General features: G+C 41.4%; 1 protein-coding gene across 2 annotated transcripts; it reads right to left on the reverse strand.

Annotated features, from left to right (window-relative positions):
• Nucleotides 1-230: 230 nt before the first annotated feature.
• LOC148514831 (uncharacterized) lies at nucleotides 231-12,698 on the reverse strand. Of its 2 annotated transcripts, none has more exons than XM_088480879.1 (4): nucleotides 12,612-12,698; nucleotides 12,475-12,520; nucleotides 4,025-4,075; nucleotides 231-724 (listed from the first exon to the last, which is right to left on the reverse strand). In XM_088480879.1, the coding sequence occupies exons 2-4, from the start codon at nucleotides 12,512-12,514 to the stop codon at nucleotides 300-302; spliced, it is 516 nt and encodes a 171-aa protein (XP_088337005.1). In that variant the 5' UTR covers nucleotides 12,515-12,520; nucleotides 12,612-12,698; the 3' UTR covers nucleotides 231-299. The 2 variants fall into 2 exon arrangements, with proteins under 2 accessions (XP_088337005.1, XP_088337006.1); XM_088480880.1 differs by having other exon boundaries at nucleotides 12,601-12,676.
• Between the last annotated feature and the right edge of the window lie 5,166 nt (nucleotides 12,699-17,864).

The following is a 17,864-nucleotide window of genomic DNA, read 5'->3' on the forward strand; positions in this document are numbered from 1 at the left end:
GAGGGGATCTTAAACACATGCAACTTTAGCATTATATGTTATTTCTATTGTGGTCATCTTGGTGTGGGCTATGCAATCGGAATCCCCCCCCCCCCCCCCAAGCGTTTGCCTATGGGGTTAGAGGTACAGGGCCGTGTACTGATGCTTCTTGCTCCATGGAAATCTTCTAACAATTAATTTTTCTTTAATTAATAAACTGAGAAAGCAAACTTTGAAGTACGTTATTTTATTGAAAGCAAATCAGGAAAATACATATAAAGTGAACGTATATATAATTTTATGTACTGAGCTGAGTGAGTCTAAGCAGAGTTATTGGGGGCGTTTGGAACCCTACCAGCTAGAAGGGGCAGTAATATTCTATTGAGGGCTCGGGCCCTCCTGGGGCACAGAATGGGCCGGATACATTGGTTGTTGTGCATGACGTAGCCTTTCTCACAGACACAGCCTGGCTGGCACATCTGGGGGCACGCTCTGCCTATCTGCAGGTAATTGTCACATGTGTCCTGGCACTGAGAGATGCAGTCAGCAAAGCGGGCATTGGGGCCGCAGGAGGCACATTGGGACTCGGGGATGCAGGTGTTGGAGGTGGGCGATGCCAGTATGTAGCCATCTTTGCAGTAACACTCAGGCTGGCAGATCTTCACACAGGGTATATTCTGGTTACCACAGCTTCTTGGGCAGGGTTTACACTCGTAAAATCTTTTATTGGGCTCACAGAACGCATCTGCAAAATAAAAGTTTATTTAAAGGGACATTGAGCCTGAAATACAACTGAATCAGACAGGAAGACAATATGTAGTATTCACAAATATTTATTATATATCACCAATCACATGTTGTCCTCAGCTATCGTAGGATCACTACAGACTGTTTCCTGCACACACCATAAACCTCCAAACATGCAGAAACACATACACATATATACGTATGTACAGTACACAGACACACATATACACACATGCATAGACACATATACACACATACACATATATACAGTACACAGACACATATATGCACAGTCACACATTATACACATATATGCACAGTCACACATTATACACATACATACATGCATAGACACACATACACATATATGCAGTCACACATATACCCACATGCATAGACACATACACACATACACATACAGTATATACAGTACACAGACACACATATATGCACAGTCACACATGCAGACTGCAGAGACACTCATATACACACAGGCACAGCCACACATTATACACACATGCACAGTCACACATACACACACGCACAGTCACACGTATACACACACGCACAATCACACATATACACACACGCACAATCACACATATACACACATGCACAGTCACATATACACACATGCACAGTCACACATACACATATGCACAGTCACACATACACACACGCACAGTCACACATATACACACACACACAGTCACACATATACACACATGCACAATCACACATATACACACACGCACAATCACACATACACACATTCACAATCACACATACACACGTGCACAGTCACACATATACACACATGCACAGTCACACATATACACACAGGCACAGTCACACCTATACACACAGGCACAGTCACACCTATACACACAGGCACAGTCCCACCTATACACACAGGCACAGTCACACATTATACACACATGCACAGTCACACATTATACACACATACACACATGCACAGTCACACACATACACACATGCACAGTCACACATATACACACAGGCACAGTCACACATATACACACAGGCACAGTCACACATATACACACATGCACAGTCACACATATACACATGCACAGTCACACATTATACACATGCACAGTCACACCTATACACACAGGCACAGTCACACCTATACACACATGCACAGTCACACATATACACATGCAGTCACACATATACACATGCAGTCACACATACACACATGCACAGTCACACATACACACATGCACAGTCACACATACACACATGCACAGTCACACCTATACACACAGGCACAGTCACACCTATACACACAGGCACAGTCACACATTATACACACATGCACAGTCACACATTATACACACATGCACAGTCACACACATACACACATGCACAGTCACACACATACACACAGGCACAGTCACACCTATACACACAGGCACAGTCACACCTATACACACAGGCACAGTCACACCTATACACACAGGCACAGTCACACCTAATACACACATGCACAGTCACACATACACACATGCACAGTCACACATACACACATGCACAGTCACACATTATACACACAGGCACAGTCACACATATACACACAGGCACAGTCACACATATACACACAGGCACAGTCACACATAGACACATGCACAGTCACACATATACACACAGGCACAGTCACACATATACACACAGGCACAGTCACACATACACACAGGCACAGTCACACATACACACATGCACAGTCACACATACACACATGCACAGTCACACATGCACAGTCACACATATACACACAGGCACAGTCACACATATACACACAGGCACAGTCACACATTATACACACATGCACAGTCACACATTATACACACATGCACAGTCACACATATACACACAGGCACAGTCACACATTATACACACATGCACAGTCACACATTATACACACATGCACAGTCACACATTATACACACATGCACAGTCACACATACACACCCACACTAAGAAATTGATTGACAATGATTATTGTTTTATGAAATATATCAATATTTTAGCATAATATTGAGACAATATTGTATCGATACATGAATCCCTTATATTGGTTGTATCAATTATTGTGCCGGATTCATCAAACAAACATTATGGGGGGGACAAATGTACATTTAATCATAAATGATCAGCAATAAAACAGGTGGATGAAAGGTTTGATCATCATTGGTCGCCAGGAGCAACCGGAACCCGGAATAGAAACTGTACGTTCATAATCGTCCACAAAGAGGATAAAGTCAGAGGGGGAGGGGGCTGCTCATACCGGCTCCCACTCTCTCTACAAGGGAGCCTGGCGACAATCCATTAATATACCCGCTTATGTTACATTGGCTAATGGCGTTGTTTCTCCATGATAGCGGTCTACTGCGTCGCTGTTATCCATATTCCAAAACATGGACGTTTCTGCCGATTATCGGCATTTATCTATATTATGTGATCACCAGTTGTATTGACCCAAAATATTGATGTGAACCCTGCGATTGTGCATCATTACACTAACATAGAGGTGTCCTCAGATACCCATCCTATTTGCGCCATATGGCACGAGACACATGGCATAAATCAGACGTTGCACCCTGTGTAGAAATTCCCGGACTGTCCTATTTATTTCTGAATTTAGCATCTTTTTCGCATGGAAGCTGCGACCATCATCGCTTATAGAGCGTTAGGCGCTTAGTTTACTTGTCGCACTGGGGTTGGTATAAAGTTGCAGATTAAACAGAACGCTGCGATGAAATCAGCGGCTTGCTTTGATCTTCAGCCTTTTTACCCCGGTTAGCTTCCTAGTTGCAGAGAGCAGCAGCACGCGATGCCTGAGTACAGGGTGCATTGTACCTTTTATCGCACTAGTGATGCGAATAAGACAGAAATTTACAAAAATGTGTATGGCAGGATGTATGGCGCGGCGGGTACGTTGCAAAGTCTGTGGCATGCCAAACACTGTGTGTGTGTGTGAGAGTGTGTGTATATGTGTATATGTGTGAGTGTGTGTATATGTGTGTGAGTGTCTGTGTGTCTGAGTGTGTGTGTATATATGTGTATGTGTGTGTGTGTGTGTATATGTGTGTGTGTGTTTGTGTGTATGCTGTAACATAATTGAATTTTCTACACAAAAGCGCTGTATTTAGTAAAAGTTCTATTGGGTCAGTATCTTCCGTCTTATATAATTAAAAAAATTATTAAGAAAAAAAATTTAAACAATATGTTTTAGTAATACAAAGCAACATATATGTAATAAATGATGTATTACCTGGATATAATGCTGCTGTCTCCTGAGAGCTCACAAACATAACACATAGTTCTGAAAAAATAAGATGTATTAATGAAAAATTCAGAATATCACATTTTAATATATATTTAAAATACTAATAATAACCACTTTGTGGATTTATTTCATCTATTTACAGCTGCCCTGATCTCTCTCATTAGTGCCCATATATTGTGCTTGTAGTCTTTATAGAACACAAAGTGGATGATGTTTCAAACCTTTGAAAGATATAAAGTGAATAAGTTACCTAAACCATTTACTGTACTTTCAGTCTGTGGCTTCCTGCTGCCTCCATTCCCCCCCTCACATCCTGTCACTGCCCCTGTCACATGCAGCCCTGTCCTCACTGACACATCACTCATCTCCTGATATACTCTGTGCTGCTGGGGACCCTGCTCCTTCCATTATATAACTGTCAGTCTGTGACTTCCTGCTGCCCTCATTCCCCTCCTCACATCATGTCACTGCCCCTGTCACATGCAGCTCTGTCCTCACTAACATATAGCTCATCTCCTGATATACTCTGTGCTGCTGGGGACCCTGCTCCTCCCACTATATAACTCTCAGTCTGTGACTTCCTGCTGCCTCCATTCCCCTCCTTACATCATGTCACTGCCCCTGTCACATACAGCCCTGTCCTCACTAACACATCACTCATCTCCTGATATACTCTGTGCTGCTGGGGACCCTGCTCCTCCCACTATATAACTCTCAGTATGTGACTTCCTGCTGCCTCCATTCCCCTCCTCACATCATGTCACTGCCCCTGTCACATGCAGCCCTGTCCTCACCTACACATCACTCATCTCCTGATATACTCTGTGCTGCTGGGGACCCTGTTCCTTCCATTATATAGTGCTCAGTCTGTGGCTTCCTGCTGTCTCCATTCCCCTCCTCACATCATGTCACTGCCCCTGTCACATGCAACCCTGTCCTCACTAACATATAGCTCATCTCCTGATATACTCTGTGCTGCTGGGGACCCTTCTCCTTCCATTATATAATTGTCAGCCTGTGACTTCCTGCTGCCTCCATTCCCCTCCTCACATCATGTCACTGCCCCTGTCACATGCAGCCCTGTCCTCACTAACACATCACTCATCTCCTGATATACTCTGTGCTGTTTGGGACCCTGCTCCTCCCACTATATAACTCTCAGTCTGTGACTTCCTGCTGCCTCCATTCCCCTCCTCACATCATGTCACTGCCCCTGTCACATGCAGCCCTGTCCTCACTAACATATAGCTCATCTCCTGATATACTCTGTGCTGCTGAGGACCCTGCTCCTTCCATTATATAACTCTCAGTCAGTGTTCTAGAAGGCTAATGAACCTAATGGTTAAAGGTTACACTCACTACATCACTGAGGACACCCAGACAAGCAGGAAATGACGCTTGAATACATTAAAAGTTTCCAACTTTAATATCCTAATGTGGTTCAAAGCACAACAGACAAAATCAAACTTCTATCTATATCTTAATATATATGTATATCCACATAAATACATACATACATAATGTACATTCATACATACACACACAATTTACATACATAATGTACATACATACACACAATGTACATACATAAATACACTCATACATAATGTACATTCATACATACACACGCAATGTACATACATAAATACAGTCATACATAATGTACATTCATACATAAACATGCAATGTACATACATAAATACACACATGCATACAGTACATAAATTGTAGGTACAGCTTAACTGCCTCTGTACACAGCCGCTACACTCATCTCCAGTAATAAAGGTGTCACTGCGCAGCACTCACTGTCACATACAGCCGCTACACTCATCTCCAGTAATAAAGGTGTCACTGCGCAGCACTCACTGTCACATACAGCCGCTACACTCATCTACAGTAATAAAGGTGTCACTGCGCAGCACTCACTGTCACATACAGCCGCTACACTCATCTCCCATAATAAAGGTGTCACTGCGCAGCACTCACTGTCACATACAGCCGCTACACTCATCTCCAGTAATAAAGGTGTCACTGCGCAGCACTCACTGTCACATACAGCCGCTACACTCATCTCCCATAATAAAGGTGTCACTGCGCAGCACTCACTGTCACATACAGCCGCTACACTCATCTCCAGTAATAAAGGTGTCACTGCGCAGCACTCACTGTCACATACAGCCGCTACAATCATTTCCAGTGATAAAGGTGTCACTGCGCAGCACTCACTGTCACATACAGCCGCTACAATCATCTCCAGTAATAAAGGTGTCGCTGCGCAGCACTCACTGTCACATACAGCAGCTACACTCATCTCCAGTAATAAAGGTGTCACTGAGCAGCACTCACTGTCACATACAGCCGCTACACTCATCTCCAGTAATAAAGGTGACACTGCGCAGCACTCACTGTCACATACAGCCGCTACACTCATCTCCAGTAATAAAGGTGTCACTGAGCAGCACTCACTGTCACATACAGCCGCTACACTCATCTCCAGTAATAAAGGTGACACTGCGCAGCACTCACTGTCACATACAGCCGCTACACTCATCTCCAGTAATAAAGGTGTCACTGAGCAGCACTCACTGTCACATACAGCCGCTACACTCATCTCCAGTAATAAAGGTGACACTGCGCAGCACTCATTGTCACATACAGCCGCTACACTCATCTCCAGTAATAAAGGTGTCACAGCGCAGCACTCACTGTCACATACAGCAGCTACACTCATCTCCAGTAATAAAGGTGTCGCTGCGCAGCACTCACTGTCACATACAGCCGCTACACTCATCTCCAGTAATAAAGGTGTCGCTGCGCAGCACTCACTGTCACATACAGCCGCTACACTCATCTCCAGTAATAAAGGTGTCACTGCGCAGCACTCACTGTCACATACAGCAGCTACACTCATCTCCAGTAATAAAGGTGTCACTGCGCAGCACTCACTGTCACATACAGCAGCTACACTCATCTCCCATAATAAAGGTGTCACTGCGCAGCACTCACTGTCACATACAGCAGCTACACTCATCTCCAGTAATAAAGGTGTCGCTGCGCAGCACTCACTGTCACATACAGCCGCTACACTCATCTCCAGTAATAAAGGTGTCACTGCGCAGCACTCACTGTCACATACAGCCGCTACACTCATCTCCAGTAATAAAGGTGTCACTGCGCAGCACTCACTGTCACATACAGCCGCTACAATCATTTCCAGTGATAAAGGTGACACTGTGCAGCACTCACTGTCACATACAGCAGCTACACTCATCTCCAGTAATAAAGGTGACACTGCGCAGCACTCACTGTCACATACAGCAGCTACACTCATCTCCAGTAATAAAGGTGTCGCTGCGCAGCACTCACTGTCACATACAGCCGCTACACTCATCTCCAGTAATAAAGGTGTCGCTGCGCAGCACTCACTGTCACATACAGCCGCTACACTCATCTCCAGTAATAAAGGTGTCGCTGCGCAGCACTCACTGTCACATACAGCCGCTACACTCATCTCCAGTAATAAAGGTGTCACTGCGCAGCACTCACTGTCACATACAGCCGCTACACTCATCTCCAGTAATAAGGGTGTCACTGCGCAGCACTCACTGTCACATACAGCCGCTACACTCATCTCCAGTAATAAAGGTGTCACTGCGCAGCACTCACTGTCACATACAGCCGCTACACTCATCTACAGTAATAAAGGTGTCACTGCGCAGCACTCACTGTCACATACAGCCGCTACACTCATCTCCAGTAATAAGGGTGTCACTGAGCAGCACTCACTGTCACATACAGCCGCTACACTCATCTACAGTAATAAAGGTGTCACTGCGCAGCACTCACTGTCACATACAGCCGCTACACTCATCTCCAGTAATAAAGGTGACACTGCGCAGCACTCACTGTCACATCACAGAAATGGGTGACATCGCACTTACCCCAACATCTACGTAACGCTTCATCTTTCTATTATCTCCCTGTGACACACAGACTAAGGGGGAGATGTATCAAGCCCTGGATAGAGATAAAGTGGGAAAGTTGCCCAAAGAAACCAATTAGCTTTTAACTGTCATTTCCTAGACTCTGATAGGTAAATGACAGACTCTGATATGTAAATGACAGGCACTGATAGTGACTGTCATTTACCTATCAGTCTGTCATTTACCTATCAGTGCCTGTCATTTACCTATCACAGTCTGTCATTTACCTATCAGTGCCTGTCATTTACCTATCAGTGCCTGTCATTTACCTGTTAGTGACTGTCATTTACCTATCAGTCTGTCATTTACCTAACAGGTAAATGACAGACTCTGATATGTAAATGACAGGCACTGATAGGTAAATGACAGACTCTGATATGTAAATGAGACTCTGATATGTAAATGACAGACTCTGTTATGTAAATGACAGACTCTAGAAAGTAAATGACAGACTCTGATATGTAAATGACAGACTCTGATAGGTAAATGACAGACTCTGATAGGTAAATGACAGACTCTGATATGTAAATGACAGACTCTAGAAAGTAAATGACAGACTCTGATAGGTAAATGACAGGGACTGCTAGGTAAATGACAGGCACTGCTAGGTAAATGACAGACTCTGATATGTAAATGACAGACTCTAGAAAGTAAATGACAGACTCTGATAGGTAAATGACAGGCACTGCTAGATAAATTACAGACTCTGATATGTAAATTACAGACTCTGATATGTAAATGACAGACTAATAGGTAAATGACAGACTCTGATAGGTAAATGACAGGCACTGCTAGCTAAATGACATGCACTGATTTTTTGGTTTGGGCAACTGTCCCACTTCATCTCTCCCCATGGGTATATGTCTAAGTGCAGGTTTTTAGAAGTGACAATGTTGCCCATAGCAACCAATCAAATTCTAGCTATAATCTTTTAGAAGGTGCTAGATAAATGTTAAGTAGAATCTGATTGATTGCTAAGGGCAACATCTCCACTTCTAAAAACCCGCACTTTAGTAAATATATCCCCAATTCTTGTAACATCTCCATCCAAAAATTACATTGCACCACGGCATAAGCAGTGACTTTGTGTCCTCGATAAGCATGTGTACAGCTCCGTAAAGAATTGTTCACATAAAAACAAATATTTTTCTTTTCCAAAATATACATTTAAAAAAAAGATTGAATTAGAATATGAGATAACACACATAATAGATAAATAAGTCCCGCACTCATCTCTGCAGAAATGACACCGCCCACCCTCACCTCTAACAGGGCACACACCATATAAAGATAAAATAGATGTTGTACTTGCTATAAACTAAACAGCTAAATATACAATACACAAACAGCTAAATATACAATACAAGTACAGCTAAATATACAATACATAAACAGCTAAATATACAATACATGTACAGCTAAATATACAATACACAAACAGCTAAATATACAATACAAAACAGCTAAATATACAATACATGTACAGCTAAATATACAATACACAAACTAAATATACAATACACGTACAGCTAAATATACAATTCACGTATAACTAAATATACAATACAGATACAGCCAAATATACAATACAAAAACAGCTAACTATACAATACACGTACAGCTAACTATGCAATACACGTACAGCTAACTATACAATACACGTACAGCTAACTATACAATACACGTATAGCTAAATATACAATTCACGTATAGCTAAATATACAATACACAAACATCTAAATATACAATAGACATATAGCTAAATATACAATAGACGTATAGCTAGATATACAATACACAAACCGCTAAATATACAATACACGTACAGCTAAATATACAATACACGTATAGCTAAATATACAATTCACGTATAGCTAAATATACAATACACAAACCGCTAAATATACAATATATGTACAGCTAAATATACAATTCATGTATAGCTAAATATACAATACACGTACAGCTAAATATGCAATACACGTACAGCTAAATAAACAATACACGTGCATCTAAATATACAATACACATATAGCTAAATATACAATACACGTACAGCTAAATATACAATATTTGAGCAAACTATAGAAAACGTCCAAATTATAATAGCAAACTAAATCTATATTATAAATGTAAACTTGTATTTATCTAATTTTCCTGATATTTAATGAAGAGTTCAGAAACTAAACTGCGATCTCACAATTAGAGTAGCAGTAAATCTAGAAACTAAAGCTGATTTCACTTTGAAGAACCATGGCGTGTTATGCATGTAATATCATTGTCATTTTAAATTTCAGGGTCAATATCTGAGAGAATTGACCGCCGCTTAGTAAATCTTACCCCATGTGCCTATGACAGAGCAGCACGATAAGTAGAATATTTCTCAAACTGAATTGCAAACTAAAACATTTATGCATCAAAATGAAAACTCTCCACAACCTCACCCTGGTGACTACAAATTACTAATTGAAAAACTGGTTTTAAAGTCTTAAAACATCTGTCAACTTTGACAAAGAAGTGGAATTATATTTATTTTTTTAATTTTTTTTAACTGTGATCCTAGTGAGAAAGAGCGATAATCCTCAACATGAAATCAATGTGAAATCGGTACAGAGGAGTCAGTCTGACATTATACAACATTCAGAGCAAGCAATCGGTACAGAGGAGTCAGTCTGACGTTATACAACATTCAGAGCAAGCAATCGGTACAGAGGAGCCAGTCTGACATTATACAACATTCAGAGCAAGCAATCGGTACAGAGGAGTCAGTCTGACATTATACAACATTCAGAGCAAGCAATCGGTACAGAGGAGCCAGCCTGACATTATACAACATTCAGAGCAAGCAATCGGTACAGAGGAGTCAGTCTGACGTTATACAACATTCAGAGCAAGCAATCGGTACAGAGGAGTCAGCCTGACATTATACAACATTCAGAGCAAGCAATCGGTACAGAGGAGTCAGTCTGACATTATACAACATTCAGAGCAAGCAATCGGTACAGAGGAGCCAGCCTGACATTATACAACATTCAGAGCAAGCAATCGGTACAGAGGAGTCAGTCTGACGTTATACAACATTCAGAGCAAGCAATCGGTAGTCTTGTTTTTATGGTAAGACATGTGGAACAGAATACCATGAGATGGAAATTAGAAATGTAACAAGCGTGTTATAATGACCTTGCAGACGCGCGACACTAATGCTTTGCCAAAAGGAGAGGGAAATTATGTACTTTACATTTTAGGCTAGTGATTCGGTGACGTCATCTACCTAATGAAAACTATGGAATATGGAGTAACGGTACCGAGATACAGCAACACACTCATTGTGTACTAATTGTGTACTCATTGTGTAATCACTGTGTTCTGCTGCCAACTAGTATGGACGGAGGCGCAAAACTTAAACGTGTTTTTTTATGTCTTTTGTGCATGAGGCACATATAAACTCATTGTCACCAGAACTTCCACATACCAGCAAAAATGTAAAATGCTGATGTGGTGAGAGGGGTTGTCTATCACCTGAATTACGCACATTCTGGTGGAATCAGCTCCCTCCTAGGGAGGCTGGCGTGCAAGCTGTGCATTCTGCTTTAGCAGTGGAGATGTGGAATTCCAGGTTTTCACAGTTACACAGACCCAGCTGGAATAATCACCGAAAGGGTTTTAAACCTTCATCTGCCTGATGTTCATTGCCCTGATGCTGAGTAGCAGCCAGAAAGTAGGGACACAGTGTTGTAACTTTCATCTGCCTGATGCTCATTGCCCTGATGCTGAGTAGCAGCCAGAAAGTAGGGACACAGTGTTGTAGTGCCAGGGTGCAGGGGCTATGCTGGGAGAACATGCCCAAATTGTGGCTGCAAGCCACTGCTGACTGATTAGCACAATGAGTTCTGAGACTTTTATGTTTGTTTGTTTGTTTATTTTATGTCATGTGCATGTATGTGTGCAGGCCTAACCTCACGTGTGCTAAGGTGCAGTGTCTGCTACCATTAAAAAGACTTTGATTTACCAAGTACCTGCCTGTCTGGAGTCCTCATTTAATTACCCCGTGTTACAATATATAATAATTATCTCCCTACATATATTATCAGTAGCACAGAAAAAAAGTGTCCTGGAAAATTGTATCTTCCATGATGCATAGGTGGCAATGCTATCCATCATACTGTACTATTGTATGACATTACTTACATATGTGCATTTGTAGATAGTATTCAATCTTTATGAAATAAACTTTAGTTGTAGCTCTGAAGATACATTTCAGAGTCAAAGACCCACAAGTGTCTTTATTGAGCAGTCTCATGGTCACTGAGACAAGTTACATTAATGTAAAAAATAAATGCATTTCTATTAACTAAAATATATAAAGGGACTAAATAAAGGCTTCATGTTATATATTCTAAATAATAATTGTGCTTTGTGCATCAAAATCTTTTATGTCGTTTTTGTACTCACCAAGTGTCAGAATAATTTTTACAGCGATTCCGTTCAGCATTTTGACCTGTGTAGAAGATGATTTGTTACAGACTGTTTTCTTTTAAAACACATCTGTCATCTAATACGGTGCGAGCAATGTCCTACCTTTGTCTTACCTTTGTGATGCCGGTATAATCCTCTGTCCCCGTCTCTTAATCTGATGCTCTTGTTTTCAGTTGTGCTTTGAAGGTAGTAGACACTTATAGTGAGGGAAGATGGGTGGTGGCAGTCTTGTGTACAGACGCAGAACGGGTGACGTCAGTGAGAGGTTTTATCCATTCCCATGGCAGCCAGTGATACATAGCAAATTACTTTAAGAGATATCTGGACACATCTTGCCCCAGAGAATTTAAGATAATTCCTAACCACGCCTGGGACATGATGAAAGCTGAGGTTAGGTAACAGGTGACCGGTTGCTTGGAGGTCTATTACATTTATATGACAGTAAATACCTTTGCAGTTTACATATAGTTTGTGCTTCTTGACAACAACCCAGATGGAGTAAACACATTTAATGGACAGTAAGCTTGTCACAGTTACTTTTTTTAATGGCAAAACAAATGTGGGCAGGATGTACTAAGGGGAAAATGCGCCAAAACTCAGAAAACTGTAGTTTCAATGTTTCGGCCACATTCCCATACGTACTAAAGTCCAGAATGTTTTACTTTCCAGAGTTTGGACCCAGTTGGCAACTGCCTTGGAGAATAGAAGTCTATGGGCTCCTTTTGTGTTCCTCACCAAGAGAGATCCCATTGCAGGGGCATCATATGACACATGTGCAGAGTCATAACCCCGGAAGTCCCTTCTTCCCAAGGATAACTAATTTTGGAAGGTGTGACTGATGGTGCATCTTAATACGCAAAGCAGCAGATTGCTGCCACAGCCAGTCGATGTTTCTGTACAAATCCTATCGACTGCGTCAATAACACAGCATCACAGTGGTGGCTGCATTAGTCCACCTCTAACTCTGAGTTCTGCTGGTACTCTCTGCTGGTACTCTGCCATTCCATGCTGTACTTGGAGATTTGAATTTTGCAGAACTATTATGTGGGGTTCAGTGGCGTCACTAGTAGGCTGAGGAGGTACCCCAACATTTAGTGTGTGGAGAGTATCTGGGGGCAGCCTGCCATCTCTGGGATTGCAGGGTATACCCCAGAGTGATGAAACTGGAAAAGGAGGTGCTATAAGGCCATGCCCCTTACCCACAATATCACACCCTATACCCATAAGGTCATGCCTCTTACCCACAATATCACACCCTTTACCCACAAGGTCATGCCCCCTTTCAGATGTGCATGCTGCATGGGGTCTATTTGCCACCCAGGGTTGGACCCACCCCAGTGACACCACAACTGGGGTCTAAGGGCCATATTACATTTTACTACTTTATACTACTACAATAAAAAATAAATTGATTGCAAATGTAAAATAGATATAGTTTAGTATGAGGAACCTCTTTGCATTTCTGTTGGTAAACATGTGATTTAGGGCACTCTCAAATCCCCCTTTGAAAACCGTCCACCATAATAACACATCACCTCACCTCTGTAGTACACAAGTGTCTTCCTATCCCCATAACACATCTCCCTCCTCTCTGTAGTATGTATCATCCTGTAATACAAATATTGCACTCTGTAGTAATATTTATTTGTTACCAGTTATTTATATAGTGCAGACATAGTCTTCAGCACTTTGCAGAGAATATTTTGCCATTCACATAAGTCCCTGCCATATTACCTATCACACACACATACATATCCAGGGTACATTTTTTGACAGTAGCCAATTAAGCTACCAGTATGTTTTTGGAGTGTGGAAGTAAACTGGAGCACCCGGAGGAAAACCGCACAAGCACAGGGAGAATATACAAACTCCACACAGTTACTGTAGGTCAGTGGTGGGAATCTGACCCAAGTCATCAGTGTTATAATGTAAAATTGCATTACACCAACCTTTGTAACATATCCTCGTCCAGGGCCAAACCTGCCTATTTCTTGGCTTCTGGGCAGGCTGGGTTCCACTCCCATTCCCCATTGCCTTTCAGCACCACTCACCATACCACACCCCAGAACATAGCCCACCACCCACTTGCATCTCTCCTTTAAATTGATTAGCATAGAACTCCTTGTCATGATGGAAACTGTATCATAACTTAAAAATGGAATATATTAACTTTATATTGAGAACTATTGCATTTACACTTTCCCACAACTATTTCTGGTACGAGCAGAAGTGCTGCAATAAGTAAAAGGAACAGCCATGGGAACATGATTTGCACCCAACTATGCAAATTTGTGTCCAAATGTGAAAATGAAGAAATATGGGTCAACAATAGATTCAGAATAAATGTAATTTCTTTGCATCATTATATAGATTACATTTGCTTCTATGAGAAGGAACCCCTGACACACTAGTAAGTTATTAATTTGCATACATATCAACTAAGTATATGGGTTATTTACTACCAATTCCAGTAAAGAAAGATCTGTAATTTGTAATTGAATAAAGTTCACTACTAACCCATCTGTGTTCCACTGGAAAATTGTGACCATTCCACCATCAACAAGTGCAGGAACTGAACAACAAAATGGAACACAGAAGGAATGAATTTGATGGATTACATAAGGCTGGGATGGGGAACCTCAGGCTCGGGGGTCATATAAGGCTCATGAAAACATTTGGTCTGGCCCTCTGAGCTTTTTTCTGCTATCCTCATCTGGCCTAGAATGACACCCTGCAGCCAGAATCTATGCAGCAGTGCCACCTGGAGCGTCTTTAAGATGCTTCAGACGGTCACACCGCTGTCCTTACAGGTCTCCATAGCGTCCTCAGGATGCTCCGGGCATTGCTGTAATCACCGCCAATTGCATCCCTGCCCCGTGTGATGTCACATGGAGGGAGCATGGCCTGCACCGGGCCCACAAATAATGTTATATATATCAAAATTGCCCTCGACAGAAAAAAGGTTCCCCACCCCTGACATAAGGCAACACAGAATAGTGGACATTCAGAGAGATCCTAGTGTAAGATTCTATTGGTGCGACTATCCAATATCAACCCATATTATCTGAAGCCTGCCTGAAAAACTTTTTGTTTCTTTTGCGTCACCTCATTACAACAGAGCTATAAGATTATTCATTCCAATTAATATGCATTGCCATCCCGCACTATTCACTGAAACTGTTTATTTTATATATAGTGTATCTGCCCTAATTCGATTCTGAAATTGTAGTTTTCCATTAAGAGTTGTAACCACACGTTATAGTGAGCGCAGACTGCAATTATTACACGACCCCTTATGATGCTTCTAAGTGTGATTGGCGCAGATCTTGAAAGACAGATATGAGATGGAGTTTTAGCACCAACGTGAAACGGGTGTAAGTTTTGACGTTGATAATGATGATGATTGCTATCTCTTTGCAGGACACAGTATACATTCAATTTAAGGTTGAACGCATTTTAAGAAGTGTATTACTTACAGTAACTGGCTTATACATACTTATATGGGTAGTACAGATGGTGTGATGGTTAGCATTACTGCCTCACAGCACTGAGGTCATTGGTTCAAAACCCACTATGTCCCTAACTGTGTGGAGTTTGTATATTCTCCCTGTGCTTGCATGGGTTTCCTCTGGGTACTCCGGTCTCCTCCCACACTCCAAAAATATACTGGTAGGTTAATTGGCTCTTAACAAAATTACCCCTAGTGTGTATGTGTGTGTGTGTGTGTGTGTGTGTGTGTGTGTGTGTGTGTGTGTGTGTGTGTGTGTGGTAGGGAATATAGAGTGTAAGCTCCACTGGGGTAGGGACAGATGTGAATGGCCAAATATTCTCTGTAAAGCGCTGCGTAATATGTGTGCGCTATGAAAATAACTGGTAATAATAAATATAAAAACATGATGATAAATCAGTGGATGCTATATTACTATAGGTAGTCTGTCTGGCTGTTGGCTGCCCAATTTATATACAATATTTAAAATATGTTATAATGTAAAAAAAAATGCCCCTTAATAACTTCTACTCTGCATCCTTAGAGCCGACAACAGTTTCCATCTCTCATAGAACAACGCAATGATACATGTTTGGTGCATGAATAAACAGGTGACATCACCTTACCCCTCTGCACCTCTCACAATCCAGTTCATTCGAGAAGGATTCCCTCTGACTAACAAAGAGTAACACCCGGGATCCACCAGGAATCAGAGACGTCGTTCAGGGTTAGGTCGTTTGTTCATGACTGAAATCACTTTTATCTTACTAACTTGTAACACTGGATTCCTAAGGGCAAAGCAGCAATAAGTCATTTCCAGCTTTATAATATTTGTTTTAATAAATGTCTTTTTTTCAAGAAGAGAAACATTTTCAGGTTACCATTTTCTTTTGTAGCAATATTAATAGTAGGATGTCGGAATGGTGGACGGTACTGTAACTACAGAGACGTATCCAACTGACTGTAAATAACACATCATCCAGGAAGAATGTTAATTGCATCAATTTCAGTCACTTTCTTTTACTGAGGATTATTCTTTGACATATTAAGAATGTTCTATCTAACCCTACATAGAATAACACAGTATAAGATATAGTATAGATCACACATATCATCGCAAATACAAATTCCTGAAAGGATTTATAGCTAAAAATAGCAGTCGCTTCACACAGATCTCTCTATGCAGAGCGGGCGTACGCCCATCGTAATAATTACAGGGCTCAGTATGAGCTGTCAGGTATGTGGCAGGTGATACAGGTGCAATTAGCAGCCAGAACTCTCTCCATTGTGTGTTGTGAAGCCTAACGTATAGTGCAGCGTTTCCCCCAGGATGAATACCTTCCCAAGTTCATATAAAGGGGAGAGATGGGGTTAGGGGTTAGTTTTGTAAACTGCACACAATTGGTGGAATTATAGCTTAATGGTCTGTAGCCTAATACAAATGTAGCATATTATTCTAAATCTATATTAAGTCAAAGCAGCATTATGAGAAATATTTTTTTGCATTCACGGTCTTTGCACAATTTGCAGTTTCTTTGTACTAAAGTTCTTCCCACATAAAAAGTCACTGACTTGCTCCATGGAGAGCCTCCTGTTGCAGCAATGAATACTGCAGCACATACATGTGTGTATATATATATATATATATATATATATCCCTGTCATTAGAAAAAGTTTGATGAATGAACTTTCAGAAAGTGTGACTCCATGATATTCATAACTCAATTATGTGCTGTTTGGAGACCCTACTACTTCTACTCACTAACTCTCAGTCTGTGGCTCAGTACTTGTCTGATGTTTTCACATTCAGCACTGTCCTAATGAGCATAATCACTGGATAGGTCACTGCCTCTCACAAATCCAGTACACTACTCTCCTG

The sequence above is a fragment of the Taudactylus pleione genome, unplaced genomic scaffold (assembly GCF_031769625.1).
Source record: "Taudactylus pleione unplaced genomic scaffold, aTauple2 ptg000257l, whole genome shotgun sequence".
NCBI lineage: Eukaryota > Metazoa > Chordata > Amphibia > Anura > Myobatrachidae > Taudactylus > Taudactylus pleione.

What these genes read in the sequence shown, in the direction of transcription:
- LOC148514831 (XM_088480879.1), bottom strand. Translation starts at nt 12,514, where the DNA reads ATGCTGAACGGAATCGCTGTAAAAATTATTCTGACACTTG. An exon ending in AAAAATTATTCTGACACTTG is followed by an intron (nt 4,076 to 12,474) that starts GTGAGTACAAAA and finishes TTATTTTTTCAG; the next exon opens with AACTATGTGTTATGTTTGTG. An exon ending in GACAGCAGCATTATATCCAG is followed by an intron (nt 725 to 4,024) that starts GTAATACATCAT and finishes TTTATTTTGCAG; the next exon opens with ATGCGTTCTGTGAGCCCAAT.